Raw genomic sequence first — 13,135 nt, forward strand, 5'->3', positions numbered from 1 at the left:
TATTGTTTGACACTGCAATAGAAGCCTTGGCTTGTGCTCTAAGGGATAAGGTGCAAGGTATAAAGACAGGCACAAAGTAACTGATTGTCTCATTATATGCCGACGATCTGCTTTTTATTTGTTTGTGACACAAAAAAGAATATCCCAATTGTATTTTATATTTTTAAACAATTCAGCTCCTTCTCCGGTTATAAAATTAATCCTAATAAATCAGAGTTGTTATGGATAAAAAAAGAGGATTCAGATATAAATAGACTATTTAAGGAAACTGGAGAGGGGTTCAAATATTTAGGCATTCAAATTTCTGTTGAAGATGATAAATGGTATAGTTTAAAATTTTCTCCTATATTAAAGAAAATAAAAGTAGATTTAAAAAAATAGGTAAAATTACCAATTTCTGTCTCAGGCAGGGTGAACCTCTTAAAAATGATAATACTTCCAAAATTATTTTATAGTATGCAAAATGTCCCAGTACCATTTGCTAAAAAAGATTTAAAAGATTTACAGTCTGCAGTTTCACAGTTTCTTTGCGATAAGAGAAAACCAAGAATAGCAGTAAGGAGATTATGCTTACCTAGAGAAATGGGTGAATTAGCCCTTCCACATTTTGAAAATTACAACTGTATTTGTTTAGGGAAAATTGTGGTGGAATGGCTGTCAGTGATATCATATTATTCAGTTCCAGGAAATAGAAAAAATTCTCATTAGACCTGTCCTATTGCAGAACATTTTACTTATTCCTTATAATAAGATCCCAGTAGAGATTAAAGTATTGAAGATAATATATTATCCCATTTGGGCTTGGCAAAAGATATGTATAAAGCTGGGAATTAAATATGATATATCTAAATATCTAATGGCAATAGGGAATCCTGCCTTCCCGGCAGGGGTCAACTCAAATATATTTAAGAGATGGTGTGAAAATGGATTAAAATATATTCTCCAGTTGGTGAATGTGGAGGATAAAATCATTAGAATCATTAAAAATAGACTATTTGCTAATTAATAGAGACTTTTTTGCCTATTTACAAATTCAACACTATGCAGATGAGCTCCACAGGAAAAACAGGTTTGATTGGGGATTGGAGAAAATACAACCATGGGTAAAGATGACAAGTCAGGGTATATTTTCTATATCACTGTGGTATATTTTATTTAGTACACAGCATTTAAATTTAATTTACAGAACATATTAAACCCCCAAAAAGGGGTCATTATGGGGGAATAGCCAATGTAATAAATGTCTAAAATGCAGAATATATGCTGCTGATTTAAAGCATATGATATGGGATTGTCCATTAGTAAGACAATTCTGGTTTAAAATTGAGTTTTGGGTTAATAAAATTATAAAACAATTGTATTTTTGATAAATACGATAAATTGGAAATTTGCAAACCTGGCCATTTTATCAGCTAGAAACATAATATTTAGAAATTGAAAAAGTAAAAAGAAACCTAATTTTAGTGAGTGGAAATTTTTTATTTGGAAGCAATTAATCTTAGATCAATACATACACCACCCCACTATACACTGAACATGAAATTCACAATTTTTTTATGAAATGGTCTTCCTTTATAACATTTCTCCCTCAATCCTCATGAGACCAATTGCTGTACCCTCTTAGAAACACAGATTATTATCTTCTCCTAGTGCATGAATAAAGTTGGAAGGAAAAAGTAAGGAATTATTGTTGTTTTTTTTTGTTGGGATATGGGTTTTGTGGTCATATGGATGTGGAACGGATGGAGAAAATTATAAAATACTGTTGTATGAAAACATGGTACAGGGAAGGGGATAAGAAAAGAAACGTTAAAAAGATATTGATTTATTCTTTAAAGTTGTTACAAGGAACGTACATATATATGTTACTAAGTAAAAAAAAGAATAAAAAATTTCAGTAAAGACAAGATTATCATAATATAAAGGAATTGCATAAGTCTGGTGAATAATTTGGTAAATATATTTTGAATGTATCACTATGGGAATGTAGAGGAAGAGAAGGGGAAAAAGTCTTTACGATGGGCTATTACAATTATCGGTTTATCATATTATACGATGTATGTATAATTAAGTACATAATGTATTTACTTTGTAAATGTTTTTGTTATGTACTTCTTTTTCTTTTGTTGTACTTCATAGAATAAATAAGATAAATAAAAAACAAAACTATTTACAGTCATTAAAGGGCCATGATATCCAAATGTTGAAACACTTGAAAGTGATGCAGCATAGCTGTAAAAAGCTGACTAGAAAATATCACCTAAACATCTCTATGTAAAAAAGAAAGATATTTTACCTCAAAAATTCCTCAGTAGCCACATCCCATTGTAAAGGACTTCTAAGCAGCAAATCAGTATGTCTGTCCCGGGACAGCTAAGGGAGTGAGCTTATGTGCACACTCATCTTATTTCCCTATTCAATTTAACAAAGTTTACTATGAAATCTCATGAGAGTTAAGTGATTTAGCATATAAGTATTATGATATGAGTATTTTGTCCCTTTAAGTTTTAGTAAAGTGAATTGTTTTTGCAGTTTGTTATCTATTAATGCTAAATAAAGGGACACTGTACCCAAAAAATTTATTTTGTGATTCAGATTGAGCATGACATTTTAAGCAAATTTCGAATTTACTCCTATTATCAAATTTTCTTCATTCTCTTGGTATCTTTATTTGAAATGCAAGAATGTAAGTTTAGATGCCGGCCCATTTTTGGTGAACAACCTGGGTTGTCCTTGCTGATTGGTGGATAAATTCATCCACCAATAAAAAAGTGGTGTCCAGAGTACTGAAACCAAACAAAAGCTTAGATGTCTTCTTTTTCAAATAATGATAGCAAGAGAACAAAGAAAACTTGATAATAGGAGTAAATTAGAAAGTTGCTTAAAATTGCATGCTCTTTCTGAATTACAAAAGAAAAAAATTGGGTTCAGTGTCCCTTTAAGGAAAGATATGCAGCTAGGTTAATATTGAAAAGTCTGTAGTGGGCATTTGCAGCCCTAAAAAATGGGAGAAAATAAATTAAAGTAAACTGCAAAGTGGTGCTACTATGCATAACGAAAAATGTTATATTTAAATGTTATAGTGTTTACTGTTTATTTAATTGGAAATAACAAGATAGAGGGGAAAAATAAAGATGTTTAAGGGAAAAATTGACAAGGGAATGATACACGTAGAAATAAACAAAATGAAGGAGTGATATAGACATTGAAGGATGAGGAATTTCTGTTGGAAGGGAAAATAGAAAGGATGGAGCCAAGAAATCTAACGATGAGTACAAGAAACTTTGAAGAGGGAGGACAATTTTAGGGGTGTGTGACAATGTGAGCAAGAAAGTAGCAAAAAAATTATACCCATGGAGACAGTTTAGCTTTTCAGTCATTAATATCTACTAATGCCTGTGCACAGCTGTCCTGATTCAAATCATTACAATTTATATAGAAATAAGTGAACACTTGGCTCTCTGAAGCCTTGGCTCTTTGTGGCCTGTGCTTCTAAGTGCCCTGTGTTACAAGTGCCGAGTTAAGAACTGGAGTTAGAAACTGGAGGGGGAAACTGCAGTCCCACTAACAGGTAAAACCTACTAACTATACACCTGCACAATGCTTTCAATGTATTTTCTGCTATCTCTGTCTGCCCTTTTCCTAAAAATCACTGCACTTCCCTGTAGCAACAACAACCCACACACTATTCTTATCTCACCCTCCCTTCTCTCATCCCCTATGCTGTCCTCTCATGAACTACTTTGTCTCCTTAGAAATACTTCCCCATCTAACTCTCTTGTGTCTAATTATACCCGCTACTACAAGTCCCCCTCTCACCTTCTGTCACTCACACTCCTCCTACTGCTTGCTGCTGGTGACATCTCTCCTAACCCTGGCCCTGTAGCATTAACCACACTTTTACACTCTCACTCAGTCCCCCACTGCAAAAACTCTAGGTCACGCAATCCTAACAATCTCATCTCTATTAACACACAGCGCTTATCCCCTCTCTTTTCTTGTGCTCTTTGGAATGCACGCTCTGTCTGTAACAAACTCACAACTGTTCATGACCTTTTTATTTCTAATGCTTTCAATCTTCTAGCAATTACTGAAACCTGGTTATCATCTTCTGACACTGCTTCCATTGCTGCTCTCACGCACGGTGGTCTCCACTTTAGCCACACACCTAGGCCAGGTGATAGACATGGTGGCGGTGTTGGAATCTTACTCTCCCCCTCCTGCTCCTTTCAGCACCTGCAGCCTCATCCATCTCTCTCCTTTTCCTCCTTTGAAGTTCACTGCATCCGACTATTCTCCCCCCTCTCCCTCAGGGTAGCAGTTATCTATCGCCCCCCTGGACCAACCTCCCAATTCCTTGATAACTTCGCTGCCTGGCTTTCTCACTTTCTCTCTACAAATACACCTGCTTTAATCCTGGGGGACTTCAACATCCCCATTGATAACCCATCTGCCCCTGCTGCCTCTAAACTTCTCTCACTCACAAACTCCTTTGGTCTCTCACAATCCACCATATTCCCTACTCACCGCGACGGACACTCTATTGATCTAGTATTCTCCTACCTCTGCTCTCCCTCTGACGCCACCTGTCTCCCATTTCCCATCTCAGACCACCATCTGCTCACCTTTAAGCTTAATATACAGGCTAAACCTACTTCTCCCCCTCACCCCCGCACCTGTAGAAATCTGCACACTGTGGATCCTCTACAACTCTCCAACCTTATTCAAAAACACCTCCCCCACACTTCCACAATATCCTGCCCTGACCTTGCTACAACCCACTATAACAATACTCTCTCCTCGGCACTGGACACTTTCGCTCCTCCCCAAATACGCAAAACCCCACGTCGTCAGCTCCAACCCTGGCACTCTAACCAAACACGCTACCTGCAAAAATGCTCCCGTGCTGCTGAACGTGCCTGGAGGAAATCCCGCTCTGAATCAGATTTCCTTCACTATAAGTTCATTCTTTATTCTTACTCCTCTGCCCTTCACTTAGCCAAGCAAACCTACTTCTCTTCTCTTATATCTACTCACTCCACAAACCCTAAACGTCTCTTCTCCATTTTCAACTCTCTCCTTTACCCACCTTCACCACCCCCTTCATCTGCCTTTAGTGCTCAAGACCTGGCAGACTACTTTTTCAACAAAACAATTACCATCCAAAGTAATATCCCAACACAAGTCTGCAACCTTCCATCTCCGCCCCTGGCAACCCCCTCCACCACTCTCAGCACCTGCCCCCCTACCTCTGAGAATGAAGTGAGTTCCCTATTGTCTTCCTCACACCTCACTACCTGCCCACTTGACCCTATCCCTTCACATCTAATACCGTCTCTGTCTTCTTCCCTCACTCCAGCTCTTACTCACATATTTAACCTATCCCTTACTACCGGTTCATTCCCATCTTCCTTCAAACATGCAAAGGTCACCCCCATCCTCAAAAAGCCCTCCCTCGACCCCAATTCTCCTGCAAACTACCGCCCCATATCACTGCTTCCGCTAGCTTCAAAAGTCCTGGAAAAACTAGTCTTCGATCGCTTAACCCACTTCTTGTCCTCCAACTCACTGCTTGACCCCTTACAATCTGGCTTCCGTTCCCAACACTCAACTGAGACTGCCCTCACCAAAGTTACTAATGATCTTCTTTCTGCTAAAAAAAATGGCCACTACTCAATACTTATCTTACTTGATCTGTCTGCTGCCTTTGACACAGTTGACCATCCCCTTCTCCTACGGACTCTCAGCTCCTTTGGGCTCTCTGACACTGCCCTTTCCTGGATCCACTCTTATCTCTCTAATAGGTCCTTTTCTGTCTCCTTTGCTGGTGGCGACTCCTCTCCATTGCCTCTGTCTGTTGGAGTACCTCAAGGCTCTGTTCTGGGTCCCCTACTCTTCTCTATTTATACATCCTCACTGGGAAAACTTATCAGTAGCTATGGCTTCAACTACCACCTCTATGCTGATGATACCCAGATCTACCTATCCGCCCCTTCACTCTCTCCTTCTATCCTTGCTCACATCGGTGTCTGCTTATCTGGCATTTCTTCTTGGATGGCCTCTCACCACCTAAAAATCAATATGTCCAAGACTGAGCTCCTTCTAATCCCCCCCTCTAATTCTACCCCGGTTCCTAACTTTTCAATCACTGTTGGTGATACCACTATCTCCCCATCACCCCAAGTCCGTGTCCTAGGAGTTACACTTGACTCCAATCTGTCCTTCATTCCCCACATCCAATTGCTCTCTTCCTCCCTTTCGCAACCATCTACGCAATATCTCCAAAATCCGTCCATTTCTGAGTGCTGAAACTACTAAACAGCTAATCCACTCCCTGGTAATCTCCCGACTTGACTACTGTAATAACCTACTAACTGGCCTCCCTCTCTCCCGCCTCTCCCCTCTTCAATCCATCCTAAATGCCTCTGCTAGGCTAATCCACCTCTCCCGACGCTCTGTATCTGCTGCACCTCTCTGCGAGTCCCTTCACTGGCTACCCATCCACAGCAGAATTAAATTCAAAATTCTCATCCTGACCTACAAAGCCCTTACCAACGTAGCCCCCCCCCTACCTGTCCTCACTCATCAAGAAATATACTCCAGCCCGCCCCCTAAGATCCAACAATGACCTGCTCCTTGCATCTTCTACCATCACCTCCTCCCATGCCAGGCTACAGGACTTCTCTCGTGCAGCACCAACCATCTGGAATGCACTTCCCAGAGCTGTTAGACTTTCCCCTAACCTTTCCTCCTTTAAACGCTCCCTAAAGACATTTCTGTTCATGGAAGCCTATCTCTAAATCAGTAAAAAATGAATTCTACCGGCCTAACTGCTGCCCCATCTAACTCCACACTAACATCATTCTCACCTTTGCAGTCCCCACCTCCTGTTTCTCACCCTCCTACCATCTAGATTGTAAGTTCCCACGGGAACAGAGCCCTCAATTCCCCCTGTATTTGTTTTGTTAAACTTTGGTGTCTTCTATATTGTATTGTACTGTACTTTTATCTTTGTACCCATGGACAGCGCTGCGGAATCTGTTGGCGCTTTATAAATAAAGAATAATAATAATAATAATAATCTACTAACACTGAGAACAAAGACATTCAGAAATATGTCAATGATGGAGAATGAAAGTTAGATAGACATATATTGAGTGAGGGAGGATCTATTGAGTTAACACCAAATGGCAGCTGAACAGGAAACTACAGATATTATGTACAGAAACTGGGCTCCATTTATCAAATGCTGGGCAGATAAAGCTTATTCTTGGGAACCTGTTATTCCAGCATCCCAGTGAGCAGTTGCTTGTGCAGTCACGCCCCTGTTGTCACACAACCAATAGTGTGACAGTAAGGCTTGGCAATCATCCTAAAAGGATTAGGATGATTTAACTCCACTACCCTTGAGGTGATAGAGAGGCTAAGACTGCAGCTACTTAACTAGCCCAGTGTGTAATAAAAGAAAGAGAAGCAAAAGATGAATTGGTCTAGAAGAGATAAATGTAAAGTGAGAGGACCAAGCAAAAACAATGTACAGGGTAGAGAGAAGGGCAACACAAATCTTTTTTCTTTCTAAATAATATTTTAATGATTGGCAATTATACAATAATTAGCATTTCCCCTTCTCATTAAGTTATGTTTATCTGCTCATATCTGCACCACCATCAATACTGAGCTCAACAAGATTTTATTTGCACAATTGCTTCTGTAAATCATCTCAATTTTGTTATTGCTAATCTATGGATGCATAAATGTGTTCGAGTATCATTTTCCCACATTCAATAGCCTGGTCCAGTAAGTATATATTAATATATTTAGTATGGTTCTCCCAGTACGACAAATGCATTTTCTGTTCCTACTAAGCATGCAAGTTAATTTCTGTCATTTTTTAAAACTCTGCAAAATCAAGAAATTTGATCAACTTCATGCTCGAGGGTTAAAGGTACAGTATACTGTAATTGTTTCACTTTTAATGTGTCCCTAATTATCAATTTTACCTGCTAAATATAGCCACCAATCAGCAAGCGCTACCCATGGCTGAACCAAAAATGGGCCGGCTCGTAAGCTTACATTCCTGCTTTTTCAAATAAAGATACCAAGAGAACGAAGAAAAATTAACAATAGGAGTAAATTAGAAAGTTGCTTAAAATTGCATGCTCTATCTGAATCATGAATTAAAAAAATGAGGTACAGCAGGCCTTTAACCCCTTAATGACCACAGCACTTTTCCATTTTCTGTCCGTTTGGGACCAAGGCTATTTTTACATTTTTGCGGTGTTTGTGTTTAGCTGTAATTTCCCTCTTACTCATTTACTGTACCCACACATATTATATACCGTTTTTCTCGCCATTAAATTAACTTTCTAAAAATATCATTATTTTCATCATATCTTATAATTTACTATAAAAAAAAATTATAAAATATGAGGAAAAAATGGAAAAAAACACACTTTTTTTAACTTTGACCCCCAAAATCTGTTACACATCTACAACCACCAAAAAGAAAACATGCTAAATAGTTTCTAAATTTTGTCCTGAGTTTAGAAATACCTAATATTTACATGTTCTTTGCTTTTTTTGAAAGCTATAGGGCCATAAATACAAGTAGCATTTTGCTATTTCCAAACTACTTTTTTTCAAAATTAGCGCTAGTTACATTGGAACACTAATATCTTTCAGGAATCCCTGAATATCAATGGACATGTATATATTTTTTTTTAGAAGACATCCCAAAGTATTGATCTAGGCCAATTTTGGTATATTTCATGCCACCATTTCACCGCCAAATGCGATCAAATACAAAAAATCGTTCACTTTTTCACAAATTTTTTCACAAACTTTCGGTTTCTCACTGAAATTATTTACAAACAGCTTGTGCAATTATGGCACAAATGGTTGTAAATGCTTCTCTGGGATCCCCTTTGTTCAGAAATAGCAGACATATATGGCTTTGGCATTGCTTTTTGGTAATTAGTAGGCCGCTAAATGCCGCTGTGCACCACACGTGTATTATGCCCAGCAGTGCAGGGGTTAATTAGGGAGCTTGTAGGGAGCTTGTATGGTTAATGTTAGCTTTAGTGTAGTGTAGTAGACAACCCAAAGTATTGATCTAGGCCCATTTTGGTATATTTCATGCCACCATTTCACCGCCAAATGCGATCAAATAAAAAAAAAACGTTAAATTTTTCACAATTTTAGGTTTCTCACTGAAATCATTTACAAACAGCTTGTGCAATTATGGCACAAATGGTTGTAAATGCTTCTCTGGGATCCCCTTTGTTCAGAAATAACAGATATATATGACTTTGGCGTTGCTTTCTGGTAATTAGAAGGCCGCAAAATGCTGCTGCGCATCACACGTGTATTATGGCTAGCAGTGAAGGGGTTAATTAGGAAGTTTGTAGGGAGCTTGCAGGGTTAATTTTAGCTTTAGTGTAGAGATCAGCCTCCCACCTGACACATCAGACCCCCTGATCCCTCCCAAACAGCTCCCTTCCCTCCCCCACCCCACAATTGTCCCCGCCATCTTAAGTACTGGCAGAAAGTCTGCCAGTACTAAAATAAAAGCTTTTTGGGGGTTTAGGTTTTTTTAAAAAATAAAAAAATAATTCTTCTGCTGTGTAGGACCCCCCTTAGCCTCCAACCTCCCTGATCCCCCCCAAAACAGCTCTGTAACCCTTCCATATCTGCCTTATTGGGGGCCATCTTGGGTACTGGCAGCTGTCTGCCAGTACCCAGCTTGCACAAAAAAGGGCTTTTTTTTTTTCTTTCTTAGTGTTATTTTTCTTTCTTATGTATTTTTTTTCTGTAGTGTAGCTTCCCCAAACACCCCCCCCCCCACCACCAACCCCCACCATCTCATTGATCGTATTTTTTTTTATATACATTTTTTGAACTGATTGCCTTTTTCTGTAGTGTAGCGGTTCCCACCCGCTCCCTCCCCGTGCACGCGCCCCCCCCCCGCCCTCCCGTGCACGCGCGCGCGTCCGTGCGCGCCCCTGGGCATCCCCGCCCACGATCCCGCCCCCCTCCACATCTCCAGGGCCATCGATGGCCGCCACCCGCCTCCCGGTACTGCTCCCACCCACCAACGAAGGAAGCCACCGATCTCCGGTGCAGAGAGGGCCACAGAGTGGCTCTCTCTGCATCGGATGGCTTCAAAAGGTTATTGCAGGATGCCTCCATATCGAGGCATCACTGCAATAACCGGAAAGCAGCTGGAAGCGAGCAGGATCGCTTCCAGCTGCTTTCCACACCGAGGACGTGCAGGGTACGTCCTCAGGCATTAACTGCCTTTTTTTTGAGGACGTACCCTGCACGTCCTCGGTCATTAAGGGGTTAAGTAGGTTTGCACAAGAGTGGGGTATTCAATTTTTTTTCTACTTTTTGTCTCCATTGACTTTTATGGGGGAATACGTGAATGCGCACACAATATTCTAAGTTCGTTTTTTTGTGCTTGTTGGGTTACTGCAAGTGAAAACATTTTACTTTCAACTCATAATACAAGTGCAACATCTATCGCAATTAGCGCTCAAGCAGGATCATTAATTAGCGCGCCACTTGTAATCTGGCCCAAAGTAAACAAAGCAGTACAATTGTGCAAAATTGTTTTACACTATAGTTCCTGGTGTACTTTAAAAGTTACTATTTAATTGTCTTCTGTGTAGTCAAACTCATTCTGTATATCAAGTTATGTTGTACTACAGTGCTGCGTGTAATATACTTATGATTTATAAATCTATTATGTTAACTAGCATATGACTTAAAACCTAAACTTCTTTAGAAAAATGTGGTGTGTTCATTCTACAGAATCAAAAGAATATAGGGCTGGTCTTTGATTTTTCCAGGGCTGCTTTTTATTCCCAGTCCGGGCCTGGCTACCACTCTAAGCTGGTAGGTTCTCCTTACAGATGTCCCTCCTATCATGGGCTGTCTATTTGAGATTAGCTGTTTTGAAACAGTTTCTACTTGGCACAAAACAAAGGTGAATTTGTCACAGCAGACATGGTTTTTCCAGAGCACTGTGGCCTTTTGCATCTTGTAGTATCTTTCTTTTTCATCATAACTGATCATTTTTATTGCAAAAAAAATGTTTTATTAATAAACTAATTGCAATAAGTTTATAAATCAATACTAACATTACCAATTCCACTTTCATGCTATTTACATCAGTCAAGACCTGATGCCCATTACGATTGAATTAAAAAAAAAAAATAGTCCTGGGTTCTCTATATTGCAAACATATATTGCAAACATCTAAAAAAAATGCCCATTTAAGTTCAACTTTCCATGTTAAAATCACATCCAGCTCAAGAATTTGATCAATCAATATTTAACAGGTGAAAAAGTTGCTTACTCCTCTTTCTGTTTTGGCTGTGTGCATGGCTGTCTTTTCTGATTTCTGACTTTCTGTCATTGCAGTCTACTCTGATTCATCATCAGTTTAAAAAATAAAATGATGAATAGGTACCTTTATTTCTCCACAGCTCCAGCACTAACCTAAGCACCTCAATGAGGTAACGTTTCCATCTCTTAGCCAATAGCCAAACCTATTCATATTTTTTTTTCAACCTTTTGAGTGAAGGTCACCTTTTTTTTAGTGATGGGAAATCCTAGAGGTTCGGAAATGCTAGAATTTACCATCACTTGTTACTAGGCAGCTTTTAAGGAGAGAAATACTGAATTTTCCTTGAATAAAACCAAGAAACCATCACAGTGGACTCAGGTTCTGAAGGTGTGATTTAATAATCTTTTTAAAAACAATTGTCTAATAACCTCTTATTAAATCATCCTATAATATCTAGATGAGTGTGTGGTTTTTAGTCACCTGACTCTTGCAAATCAAATCAAAGAGCAGACACAAGTGTTTGCTTTCTGTAGAGCTTCACTCACTTTTATGTTATTTTTTTTCTAATGAAATTCACCATAAGTGAATGAAAGCTCAAATTAGTTAAAGGGTCACTCAATTCAAAATAAACTTTTACGATTCAGATAGAGCATGCAGTTTTAAGACACTTTCTAATTTATTTCCATTATCTCACACAGATGCCTAAAATTGAAAATGCTGATAACTTAAACATAAAAAATGGTAACAAATTTGCTACAATAATTGCTTAACAACTTACCATCATTTTGTCGGAAGGCTTCAGAAAAATGGTAGAGATTTGTTGGCAGACTGTGATATTTTGCTCTGTCCCGCCAGGATCGTGAGGAGTGATCAAAGGTTTCTAAAGATGAGCTACCGTATCTTGGTCTGTTCTTAGTGTTAAACAAAGTAGAAGATGAACCTGCTGATTTTATCCTTAAGATTGCAGCATATGACGTTTGCTGGCCAGGAACAGCTGTCGTAGGATCTAAAACATAATAAGATAAAAACATGAGTAAACAACACATTATACTTAAAACGTTTCATGCATAAAAAAGAGCAAATATTAGACATAATAAAAAATATTTATATATTTAAGGTTAAAGGTACATGAAACCCAGATTTTTTCGTTCATTATTCAGATAGAGAATACAATTTTAAACAACTTTCTAATTTACTTCTATTATCTAATTTGTTTCATTCTCTTGGTATCATTTGTTGAAGGAGCTGCAATGCATTAATGGTTTCTAACTGAACTCATGGGGGAGCCAATCACAATCGATATATATATGCAGCCATCAATCAACACCTAGAACCTAGGTTCTCTGCTGCTCCTTAGCTTGCCTAGATAAACCTTTCAGCAAAGGATAAGAAGAGAAGGAAGCAAATAAAAAAATAGCAGTAAATTGGAAAGTTGTTTAAAATTGTATTTTCTATATGAATCAGGAAAAGAAAATTGTGGGTTTCATGACGCTTTAATTTGAAACTAGCAGGAAATGCATGTTTGTGCCCAACGGATTCTGCCATTATTTTACTGACTAACAGGTGCAATGCCGAAATTCTATTGGTGGAGCAGTACATGTCTGTATTAGACTGACATATACCCTTGGTTTATTCAGCACAGAAACCATTCATTTAAAAAAAAAAAAAGATTATAAAACATATTCATGCACCGTATTTAGATTAAAGGGAAACTGAACCCAATTTTTTTCTTTTGTAATTCAGAAAGAGCATGCAATTTTAAGCAACTTTCTAGTTTACTCCTAT

The 13,135-nt window shown here is 38.5% G+C and overlaps 1 protein-coding gene across 1 annotated transcript in view; it reads right to left on the reverse strand.

Annotated features, from left to right (window-relative positions):
• Positions 1-12,396, reverse strand: part of CNTN5 (contactin 5) — a 990,860-nt gene extending 978,464 nt beyond the window's left edge. Inside the window, exon 1 of the mRNA XM_053705588.1 lies at positions 12,129-12,396. Within this exon, the coding sequence (XP_053561563.1) occupies positions 12,129-12,396 (268 nt within the window). The remainder of the gene's footprint in view (positions 1-12,128) is intronic.
• Between the last annotated feature and the right edge of the window lie 739 nt (positions 12,397-13,135).

Source organism: Bombina bombina, chromosome 3 (genome assembly GCF_027579735.1).
Source record: "Bombina bombina isolate aBomBom1 chromosome 3, aBomBom1.pri, whole genome shotgun sequence".
NCBI classification, from domain to species: Eukaryota; Metazoa; Chordata; class Amphibia; order Anura; family Bombinatoridae; genus Bombina; species Bombina bombina.